The sequence below is a fragment of the Nematostella vectensis genome, chromosome 8 (assembly GCF_932526225.1).
Source record: "Nematostella vectensis chromosome 8, jaNemVect1.1, whole genome shotgun sequence".
Lineage (NCBI taxonomy): Eukaryota > Metazoa > Cnidaria > Anthozoa > Actiniaria > Edwardsiidae > Nematostella > Nematostella vectensis.
The window spans coordinates 14,059,835-14,072,477 of record NC_064041.1 but is presented as its reverse complement, the minus strand read 5'-3'; the positions used below and the strand labels follow the sequence as shown (position 1 = coordinate 14,072,477).

Below are 12,643 nucleotides of genomic sequence, written 5' to 3'. Positions count from 1 at the left end.
TGATGGACCTGTCACTAGATGGATTGACTCCCATGGAGTTAACAAGTTACATCTAGACTCCATAGGCGTCGACATGGTGTCTCTGGTCAAAGTGCTGGGAAGAAATCACTAAAAATTACTTGAAAATTTACTGCTAAAACCTTTTACACAAGCTCGCAAGAGTTTTATTGTAAAGACTAAATATTCTTTGGCAGCCACATTACAAGGGGGAAATATTTTTTTTTAAGCTTTGCAATGCAGATCCTGCCTGCAAATATCATTTAAAAAGGAAACATCCACCAATTTATTGTATAGGTAAGGGCGCCGAAAATTACTATCCACATTTATCTTGGTAATTTTGAGACAATCTATATTTCTTTAGATCGTTTCTTGTTTTTTTTTTTTTTTTTTTTTTGATATTCGCAAAAATGATCAAATAAGCAAGTTATAGGTAACGCCTTGTTGCCCTTGATGTTCTAGTACACTTTGCATTCCCGATTCCATTTCAAGTCCATTCCGATTTTTGAATACTCTACTTTGCATATTAATGATCCCCTAGCTTCGTAATTACAACAAAAGTTACAATCAACACTAATTCAACTAGCAACGACAGTGCTATAACCTCTACTGGTAACAACAAATATGTAGGTTTTCTACAAACGAAAACCAGTTAGGATTTTAGCGAGAAATAGGTGAACATGACGGATATTCAGCTACGGAGAGACGAGAGTGGAAGGCTTCCATTGTATGTTTGCCAAGCGTTGCTAACCGATTATCGGTGACAATTTACTGTAGAAATACTCTAATTTACTGTGTTATATTTATACAGCCTGACACACTGGGCTGCCCATGAACCGGCTATAAAGAAGAAACAAGTTGGTAACACGGATCACTGGTCGAAAATGAAACACAAGGTGGGGGTAAAGCTATATGGTTTGTTTACAACTGTCTGAACATTTCTCGCAGAGTACTCAACCGGGCAGGGAGTTATTATAGTCCAGGAAAAAATAAGCCAAAGATCACATAAGAATCCATCGTTGCAAATTTCGAAATATGGTTGTACACTAAGAATATTATCAGAATATTATGTTTATATATTAACAGTATAACTATAGACAAAAATATCTTAAAACTGTTTTACCCTTCGAATGATAATACACTAATTAGCTAAGTACTATATTACTCATAAATACTTTCAAATCATTTAAGTGTATCTTCCTCAGAATTTATACTATTTTGCTACACCTTGCAACACAGTTCTGTTATATGATGTATAAAGATATAGTAGTTTTCTCCGTGTTTTTCTATTCAGGTCTCGACGTTTTCGCTGCATGACCAAACTGGCAAAACTCGATATTTTTACGGAGATCGCATGAGACATGAACGGATAACAGGTAAAATCATATCCTGGAATTTATAACAACCTATCTAACTATCGAGTATCATTGATCTCAAGAAACGTTATACTCTGAATACCTCGTTGCCTAAGTTCCTTTAATGAAGCTCTTTTGTTTCTATGGCTACGTCAGTGTACTCGACATGAGCTGTTATGGGTTTTTGGAGTCTTTTTATCTTATCAACGAAAACGTATTGTTGTTAGAGGCAGAAGTAGAATACAAGGTTTTTATCGGGTGATATTACTTTAAGCTGGAGTGCCTTATCGATTTTTTTCGTTAATCCTTTAATTACATTTTTCTCGTAGATGTAATTATAAAAGTGCTTTTTAAGGGGCGGAAGACAATGGGCACGACCTATATATCTGGCCACATTATGACCAAGTTTACACATTCGATGATCTTTGAGATTCAAATGCCATTTGAAAAAGCTTGTTTTTTTCCCCTCATTTCCGCTGTTTCAACACGGCATTAATGGAAAGCAGGCATTAATTTGATTATACCGTGGCATAGAATATATAGTATATATAGCATATTTAAGAGCCCTGATTGTTTAAGCGTGTCTAGATAAAGTTACAAGCTCTTTTGTCCAATACTCAACCCCCCTGAGTCCCGAGGAAGGGTGCCCAAAGGGCTGGCAGAATGCCCATCAGGCACTTTTGATCGGTTTTTATTGATGATAAAACAGTCTATTTGTAAGAAACCTTCAAAATAGTAATGAATAAAAGAGGTCAGTTTTGACTATATTAAATTGAAAATATTGCAATTGAAAAGCAGGCTCGCGTTGTTGTATAAAGTGTTATGATGTATCCGAATGTCTGGGTCTAGGCCAATCATAGCTCGCGTATTACTAGCATTGACAAGTGTCAAGATCAAGCGTCATGGCTGAGAGCGAGGTTTGACCTGATATTAATAAAGGGGGCGGGGAGGGTAGGGGAATATTACACATTCTGGTTCTCCCACACACTCGAGCTCCTATCCTCGAAACGCAATTTTTATTATTACAAAAATAAAAAAAGCACAACAATTTCAGTGATTTTGGCGGCTTGCATCACCACTATTTCATTTATGTATTTTGGTATCCTCAAAGGAACTTCAATTCCAAATCCGAAGCAAATTTAAGCACCGATTAGAGACCTTGGGTTTGGGTGGGGGCTTGCATCCATCACACCCACGTGACTCTTTGTAACCCCGCCCCCCTCCAACCCAGGTCCGCTAATAAATCATATATATAAACATCTAGATCACAAGGAGGCACAGGCGATGATTCGCTTTCAGCACGAAGTAGACGGTACACTGACGCGGATCGGAGGGCCTAACTTTACGAACCTGATTGATCGCAAGCTACACGGGCACCTCCCGGGGGACTACACAAAACCGCGCCCGCTGCCACCCAAACTCCTGCGGACTGCCGCAAACGCGCGTGCTCGCGAAGGACAGCCTTATTGGTACATAGAGAAACCAACAAAACGAGGTAGGGTGCACGCGAGGGACAGCCTTATTGGTACATAGAGAAACCAACAAAACGAGGTAGGGTGCACGCGAGGGACAGCCTTATTGGTACATAGAGAAACCAACAAAACGAGGTGGGGTGCACGCGAGGGACAGCCTTATTGGTACATAGAGAAACCAACAAAACGAGGTAGGGTGCACGCGAGGGACAGCCTTATTGGTACATAGAGAAACCAACAAAACGAGGTGGGGTGCACGCGAAGGACAGCCTTATTGGTACATAGAGAAACCAACAAAACGAGGTAGGGTGCACGCGAAGGACAGCCTTATTGGTACATAGAGAAACCAACAAAACGAGGTAGGGTGCACGCGAGGGACAGCCTTATTGGTACATAGAGAAACTAACAAAACGAGGTAGGGTGCACGCGAGGAACTGCCTTATTGCTACATAGAGAAACCAACAAAACGAGGTAGGGTGCACGCGAGGGACAGCCTTATTGGTACATAGAGAAACCAACAAAACGAGGTGGGGTGCACGCGAGGGACAGCCTTATTGGTACATAGAGAAACCAACAAAACGAGGTAGGGTGCACGCGAGGGACAGCCTTATTGGTACATAGAGAAACCAACAAAACGAGGTAGGGTGCACGCGAGGAACTGCCTTATTGGTACATAGAGAAACCAACAAAACGAGGTAGGGTGCACGCGAGGGACAGCCTTATTGGTACATAGAGAAACCAACAAAACGAGGTAGGGTGCACGCGAGGAACTGCCTTATTGCTACATAGAGAAACCAACAAAACGAGGTAGGGTGCACGCGAGGGACAGCCTTATTGGTACATAGAAAAACCAACAAAACGAGGTGGGGTGCACGCGAGGGACAGCCTTATTGGTACATAGAGAAACCAACAAAACGAGGTAGGGTGCACGCGAGGGACAGCCTTATTGGTACATAGAGAAACCAACAAAACGAGGTGGGGTGCACGCGAGGGACAGCCTTATTGGTACATAGAGAAACCAACAAAACGAGGTAGGGTGCACGCGAGGAACTGCCTTATTGCTACATAGAGAAACCAACAAAACGAGGTAGGGTGCACGCGAGGGACAGCCTTATTGGAACATAGAGAAACCAACAAAACGAGGTGGGGTGCACGCGAGGGACAGCCTTATTGGTACATAGAGAAACCAACAAAACGAGGTAGGGTGCACGCGAGGGACAGCCTTATTGGTACATAGAGAAACCAACAAAACGAGGTAGGGTGCACGAGAGGGACAGCCTTATTGCTACATAGAGAAACCAACAAAACGAGGTGGGGTGCACGCGAGGGACTGCCTTATTGGTACATAGAGAAACCAACAAAACGAGGTAGGGTGCACGCGAGGGACAGCCTTATTGCTACACAGAGAAACCAACAAAACGAGGTGGGGTGCACGCGAGGGACTGCCTTATTGCTACATAGAGAAACCAACAAAACGAGGTGGGGTGCACGCGAGGGACAGCCTTATTGGAACATAGAGAAACCAACAAAACGAGATGGGGTGCACGCGAGGGACAGCCTTATTGCTACATAGAGAAACCAACAAAACGAGGTGGGGTGCACGCGAGGGACAGCCTTATTGGTACAAAGAGAAACCAACAAAACGAGGTGGGGTGCACGCTAGGGACAGCCTTATTGGTACATAGAGAAACCAACAAAACGAGGTAGGGTGCACGCGAGGGACAGCCTTATTGGTACATAGAGAAACTAACAAAACGAGGTGGGGTGCACGAGGGGGACAGCCTTATTGGTACATAGAGAAACCAACAAAACGAGGTGGGGTGCACGAGGGGGACAGCCTTATTGGTACATAGAGAAACCAACAAAACGAGGTGGGGTGCACGCGAGGGACAGCCTTATTGGTACATAGAGAAACTAACAAAACGAGGTGGGGTGCACGCGAGGGACAGCCTTATTGGTACATAGAGAAACCAACAAAACGAGGTAGGGTGCACGCGAGGGACATCCTTATTGCTACACAGAGAAACCAACAAAACGAGGTGGGGTGCACGCGAGGGACAGCCTTATTGGTACATAGAGAAACCAACAAAACGAGGTGGGGTGCACGCGAGGGACAGCCTTATTGGTACATAGAGAAACTAACAAAACGAGGTGGGGTGCACGCGAGGGACAGCCTTATTGGTACATAGAGAAACCAACAAAACGAGGTGGGGTGCACGCGAGGGACAGCCTTATTGGTACATAGAGAAACCAACAAAACGAGGTGGGGTGCACGCGAGGGACAGCCTTATTGGTACATAGAGAAACTAACAAAACGAGGTGGGGTGCACGCGAGGGACAGCCTTATTGGTACATAGAGAAACTAACAAAACGAGGTGGGGTGCACGCGAGGGACAGCCTTATTGGTACATAGAGAAACCAACAAAACGAGGTGGGGTGCACGCGAGGGACAGCCTTATTGGTACATAGAGAAACCAACAAAACGAGGTGGGGTACACGCGAGGGACAGCCTTATTGGTACATAGAGAAACCAACAAAACGAAGTGGGGTGCACGCGAGGGACAGCCTTATTGGTACATAGAGAAACCAACAAAACGAGGTGGGGTGCACGCGAGGGACTGCCTTATTGGTACATAGAGAAACCAACAAAACGAGGTGGGGTGCACGCGAGGGACAGCCTTATTGGTACATAGAGAAACCAACAAAACGAGGTGGGGTACACGCGAGGGACAGCCTTATTGGTACATAGAGAAACCAACAAAACGAAGTGGGGTGCACGCGAGGGACAGCCTTATTGGTACATAGAGAAACCAACAAAACGAGGTGGGGTGCACGCGAGGGACTGCCTTATTGGTACATAGAGAAACCAACAAAACGAGGTGGGGTGCACGCGAGGGACAGCCTTATTGGTACATAGAGAAACCAACAAAACGAGGTGGGGTGCACGCGAGGGACATCCTTATTGCTACACAGAGAAACCAACAAAACGAGGTGGGGTGCACGCGAGGGACAGCCTTATTGGTACATAGAGAAACCAACAAAACGAGGTGGGGTGCACGCGAGGGACAGCCTTATTAGTACATAGAGAAACTAACAAAACGAGGTGGGGTGCACGCGAGGGACAGCCTTATTGGTACATAGAGAAACTAACAAAACGAGGTGGGGTGCACGCGAGGGACAGCCTTATTGGTACATAGAGAAACCAACAAAACGAGGTGGGGTGCACGCGAGGGACATCCTTATTGGTACACAGAGAAACCAACAAAACGAGGTGGGGTGCACGCGAGGGACAGCCTTATTGGTACATAGAGAAACCAACAAAACGAGGTAGGGTGCACGCGAGGGACATCCTTATTGCTACACAGAGAAACCAACAAAACGAGGTGGGGTGCACGCGAGGGACAGCCTTATTGGTACATAGAGAAACCAACAAAACGAGGTGGGGTGCACGCGAGGGACAGCCTTATTGGTACATAGAGAAACTAACAAAACGAGGTGGGGTGCACGCGAGGGACAGCCTTATTGGTACATAGAGAAACCAACAAAACGAGGTGGGGTGCACGCGAGGGACAGCCTTATTGGTACATAGAGAAACCAACAAAACGAGGTGGGGTGCACGCGAGGGACAGCCTTATTGGTACATAGAGAAACTAACAAAACGAGGTTGGGTGCACGCGAGGGACAGCCTTATTGGTACATAGAGAAACTAACAAAACGAGGTGGGGTGCACGCGAGGGACAGCCTTATTGGTACATAGAGAAACCAACAAAACGAGGTGGGGTGCACGCGAGGGACAGCCTTATTGGTACATAGAGAAACCAACAAAACGAGGTGGGGTACACGCGAGGGACAGCCTTATTGGTACATAGAGAAACCAACAAAACGAAGTGGGGTGCACGCGAGGGACAGCCTTATTGGTACATAGAGAAACCAACAAAACGAGGTGGGGTGCACGCGAGGGACTGCCTTATTGGTACATAGAGAAACCAACAAAACGAGGTGGGGTGCACGCGAGGGACAGCCTTATTGGTACATAGAGAAACCAACAAAACGAGGTGGGGTACACGCGAGGGACAGCCTTATTGGTACATAGAGAAACCAACAAAACGAAGTGGGGTGCACGCGAGGGACAGCCTTATTGGTACATAGAGAAACCAACAAAACGAGGTGGGGTGCACGCGAGGGACTGCCTTATTGGTACATAGAGAAACCAACAAAACGAGGTGGGGTGCACGCGAGGGACAGCCTTATTGGTACATAGAGAAACCAACAAAACGAGGTGGGGTGCACGCGAGGGACATCCTTATTGCTACACAGAGAAACCAACAAAACGAGGTGGGGTGCACGCGAGGGACAGCCTTATTGGTACATAGAGAAACCAACAAAACGAGGTGGGGTGCACGCGAGGGACAGCCTTATTAGTACATAGAGAAACTAACAAAACGAGGTGGGGTGCACGCGAGGGACAGCCTTATTGGTACATAGAGAAACTAACAAAACGAGGTGGGGTGCACGCGAGGGACAGCCTTATTGGTACATAGAGAAACCAACAAAACGAGGTGGGGTGCACGCGAGGGACATCCTTATTGGTACACAGAGAAACCAACAAAACGAGGTGGGGTGCACGCGAGGGACAGCCTTATTGGTACATAGAGAAACCAACAAAACGAGGTGGGGTGCACGCGAGGGACAGCCTTATTAGTACATAGAGAAACTAACAAAACGAGGTGGGGTGCACGCGAGGGACAGCCTTATTGGTACATAGAGAAACTAACAAAACGAGGTGGGGTGCACGCGAGGGACAGCCTTATTGGTACATAGAGAAACCAACAAAACGAGGTGGGGTGCACGCGAGGGACAGCCTTATTGGTACATAGAGAAACCAACAAAACGAGGTGGGGTGCACGCGAGGGACAGCCTTATTGGTACATAGAGAAACTAACAAAACGAGGTGGGGTGCACGCGAGGGACAGCCTTATTGGTACATAGGGAAACCAACAAAACGAGGTGGGGTGCACGAGGGGGACAGCCTTATTGGTACATAGAGAAACCAACAAAACGAGGTAGGGTGCACGCGAGGGACAGCCTTATTGCTACACAGAGAAACCAACAAAACGAGGTAGGGTGCACGCGAGGGACAGCCTTATTGGTACATAGAGAAACCAACAAAACGAGGTGGGGTGCACGCGAGGGACAGCCTTATTGGTACATAGAGAAACCAACAAAACGAGGTGGGGTGCACGCGAGGGACAGCCTTATTGGTACATAGAGAAACCAACAAAACGAGGTAGGGTGCACGCGAGGGACAGCCTTATTGGTACATAGAGAAACCAACAAAACGAGGTGGGGTGCACGCGAGGGACAGCCTTATTGGTACATAGAGAAACCAACAAAACGAGGTAGGGTGCACGCGAGGGACTGCCTTATTGGTACATAGAGAAACCAATAAAACGAGGTGGGGTGCACGCGAGGGACAGCCTTATTGGTACATAGAGAAACCAACAAAACGAGGTGGGGTGCACGCGAGGGACAGCCTTATTGGTACATAGAGAAACCAACAAAACGAGGTGGGGTGCACGCGAGGGACAGCCTTATTGGTACATAGAGAAACCAACAAAACGAGGTGGGGTGCACGCGAGGGACTGCCTTATTGGTACATAGAGAAACCAACAAAATGAGGTGGGGTGCACGCGAGGGACAGCCTTATTGGTACATAGAGAAACCAACAAAACGAGGTGGGGTGCACGCGAGGGACAGCCTTATTGGTACATAGAGAAACCAACAAAACGAGGTGGGGTGCACGCGAGGGACAGCCTTATTGGTACATAGAGAAACCAACAAAACGAGGTGGGGTGCACGCGAGGGACAGCCTTATTGCTACATAGAGAAACCAACAAAACGAGGTGGGGTGCACGCGAGGGACTGCCTTATTGGTACATAGAGAAACCAACAAAACGAGGTGGGGTGCACGCGAGGGACAGCCTTATTGGTACATAGAGAAACCAACAAAACGAGGTGGGGTGCACGCGAGGGACAGCCTTATTGGTACATAGAGAAACCAACAAAACGAGGTAGGGTGCACAAGAGGGACAGCCTTATTGTTACATAGAGAAACCAACAAAACGAGGTGGGGTGCACGCGAGGGACAGCCTTATTGGTACATAGAGAAACCAACAAAACGAGGTGGGGTGCACGCGAGGGACAGCCTTATTGGTACATAGAGAAACCAACAAACGAGGTGGGGTGCACGCGAGGGACAGCCTTATTGCTACATAGAGAAACGAACAAAACGAGGTGGGGTGCACGCGAGGGACTGCCTTATTGGTACATAGAGAAACCAACAAAACGAGGTGGGGTGCACGCGAGGGACTGCCTTATTGGTACATAGAGAAACCAACAAAACGAGGTAGGGTGCACGCGAGGGACAGCCTTATTGGTACATAGAGAAACCAACAAAACGAGGTGGGGTGCACGCGAGGGACAGCCTTATTGGTACATAGAGAAACCAACAAAACGAGGTAGGGTGCACAAGAGGGACAGCCTTATTGGTACATAGAGAAACCAACAAAACGAGGTGGGGTGCACGCGAGGGACAGCCTTATTGGTACATAGAGAAACCAACAAAACGAGGTGGGGTGCACGCGAGGGACTGCCTTATTGGTACATAGAGAAACCAACAAAACGAGGTAGGGTGCACGCGAGGGACTGCCTTATTGGTACATAGAGAAACCGACAAAACGAGGTGGGGTGCACGCGAGGGACTGCCGTATTGGTACATAGAGAAACCAACAAAACGAGGTAGGGTGCACGCGAGGGACAGCCGTATTGGTACATAGAGAAACCAACAAAACGAGGTGGGGTGCACGCGAGGGACAGCCTGATTGGTACATAGAGAAACCAACAAAACGAGGTGGGGTGCACGCGAGGGACTGCCTTATTGGTACATAGAGAAACCAACAAAACGAGGTAGGGTGCACGAGAGGGACAGCCTTATTGCTACATAGAGAAACCAACAAAACGAGGTAGGGAGCACGCGAGGGACAGCCTTATTGGTACATAGAGAAACCAACAAAACGAGGTGGGGTGCACGCGAGGGACAGCCTTATTGGTACATAGAGAAACCAACAAAACGACGTGGGGTGCACGAGAGGGACAGCCTTATTGGTACATAGAGAAACCAACAAAACGAGGTGGGGTGCACGCGAGGGACAGCCTTATTGGTACATAGAGAAACCAACAAAACGAGGTGGGGTGCACGCGAGGGACAGCCTTATTGGTACATAGAGAAACCAACAAAACGAGGTGGGGTGCACGCGAGGGACAGCCTTATTGGTACATAGAGAAACCAACAAAACGAGGTGGGGTGCACGCGAGGGACAGCCTTATTGGTACATAGAGAAACCAACAAAACGAGGTGGGGTGCACGCGAGGGACAGCCTTATTGGTACATAGAGAAACCAACAAAACGAGGTGGGGTGCACGCGAGGGACAGCCTTATTGGTACATAGAGAAACCAACAAAACGAGGTGGGGTGCACGCGAGGGACAGCCTTATTGGTACATAGAGAAACCAACAAAACGAGGTGGGGTGCACGCGAGGGACAGCCTTATTGCTACATAGAGAAACCAACAAAACGAGGTAGGGTGCACGCGAGGGACAGCCTTATTGGTACATAGAGAAACCAACAAAACGAGGTGGGGTGCACGCGAGGGACAGCCTTATTGGTACATAGAGAAACCAACAAAACGAGGTGGGGTGCACGCGAGGGACAGCCTTATTGGTACATAGAGAAACCAACAAAACGAGGTGGGGTGCACGCGAGGGACAGCCTTATTGGTACATAGAGAAACCAACAAAACGAGGTGGGGTGCACGAGAGGGACAGCCTTATTGGTACATAGAGAAACCAACAAAACGAGGTGGGGTGCACGCGAGGGACAGCCTTATTGCTACATAGAGAAACCAACAAAACGAGGTAGGGTGCACGCGAGGGACAGCCTTATTGGTACATAGAGAAACCAACAAAACGAGGTGGGGTGCACGCGAGGGACTGCCTTATTGCTACATAGAGAAACCAACAAAACGAGGTGGGGTGCACGCGAGGGACAGCGTTATTGGTACATAGAGAAACCAACAAAACGAGGTGGGGTGCACGCGAGGGACAGCGTTATTGGTACATAGAGAAACCAACAAAACGAGGTGGGGTGCACGCGAGGGACAGCCTTATTGGTACATAGAGAAACCAACAAAACGAGGTAGGGTGCACAAGAGGGACAGCCTTATTGGTACATAGAGAAACCAACAAAACGAGGTGGGGTGCACGCGAGGGACAGCGTTATTGGTACATAGAGAAACCAACAAAACGAGGTGGGGTGCACGCGAGGGACAGCGTTATTGGTACATAGAGAAACCAACAAAACGAGGTGGGGTGCACGCGAGGGACAGCGTTATTGGTACATAGAGAAACCAACAAAACGAGGTGGGGTGCACGCGAGGGACAGCGTTATTGGTACATAGAGAAACCAACAAAACGAGGTGGGGTGCACGCGAGGGACAGCGTTATTGGTACATAGAGAAACCAACAAAACGAGGTGGGGTGCACGCGAGGGACAGCGTTATTGGTACATAGAGAAACCAACAAAACGAGGTGGGGTGCACGCGAGGGACAGCGTTATTGGTACATAGAGAAACCAACAAAACGAGGTGGGGTGCACGCGAGGGACTGCCTTATTGGTACATAGAGAAACCAACAAAACGAGGTGGGGTGCACGCGAGGGACAGCCTTATTGGTACATAGAGAAACCAACAAAACGAGGTGGGGTGCACGCGAGGGACTGCCTTATTGCTACATAGAGAAACCAACAAAACGAGGTGGGGTGCACGCGAGGGACAGCGTTATTGGTACATAGAGAAACCAACAAAACGAGGTAGGGTGCACGCGAGGGACAGCGTTATTGGTACATAGAGAAACCAACAAAACGAGGTGGGGTGCACGCGAGGGACTGCCTTATTGGTACATAGAGAAACCAACAAAACGAGGTGGGGTGCACGCGAGGGACAGCGTTATTGGTACATAGAGAAACCAACAAAACGAGGTGGGGTGCACGCGAGGGACAGCCTTATTAGTACATAGAGAAACTAACAAAACGAGGTGGGGTGCACGCGAGGGACAGCCTTATTGGTACATAGAGAAACTAACAAAACGAGGTGGGGTGCACGCGAGGGACAGCCTTATTGGTACATAGAGAAACCAACAAAACGAGGTGGGGTGCACGCGAGGGACAGCGTTATTGGTACATAGAGAAACCAACAAAACGAGGTGGGGTGCACGCGAGGGACAGCGTTATTGGTACATAGAGAAACCAACAAAACGAGGTGGGGTGCACGCGAGGGACAGCGTTATTGGTACATAGAGAAACCAACAAAACGAGGTGGGGTGCACGCGAGGGACAGCGTTATTGGTACATAGAGAAACCAACAAAACGAGGTGGGGTGCACGCGAGGGACAGCGTTATTGGTACATAGAGAAACCAACAAAACGAGGTGGGGTGCACGCGAGGGACAGCGTTATTGGTACATAGAGAAACCAACAAAACGAGGTGGGGTGCACGCGAGGGACTGCCTTATTGGTACATAGAGAAACCAACAAAACGAGGTGGGGTGCACGCGAGGGACAGCCTTATTGGTACATAGAGAAACCAACAAAACGAGGTGGGGTGCACGCGAGGGACTGCCTTATTGCTACATAGAGAAACCAACAAAACGAGGTGGGGTGCACGCGAGGGACAGCGTTATTGGTACATAGAGAAACCAACAAAAC

General features: G+C 48.1%; 1 protein-coding gene across 1 annotated transcript in view; it reads left to right on the top strand.

Annotated features, from left to right (window-relative positions):
• Nucleotides 1-511: 511 nt before the first annotated feature.
• LOC5510475 overlaps nt 512-12,643 on the top strand; it is a 14,440-nt gene continuing 2,308 nt past the window's right edge. The window contains exons 1-4 of the mRNA XM_048731800.1: nt 512-724; nt 809-893; nt 1,292-1,373; nt 2,617-2,847. Of these exons, the coding sequence (XP_048587757.1) occupies nt 678-724; nt 809-893; nt 1,292-1,373; nt 2,617-2,847 (445 nt within the window). The 5' untranslated portion in view covers nt 512-677. The remainder of the gene's footprint in view (nt 725-808; nt 894-1,291; nt 1,374-2,616; nt 2,848-12,643) is intronic.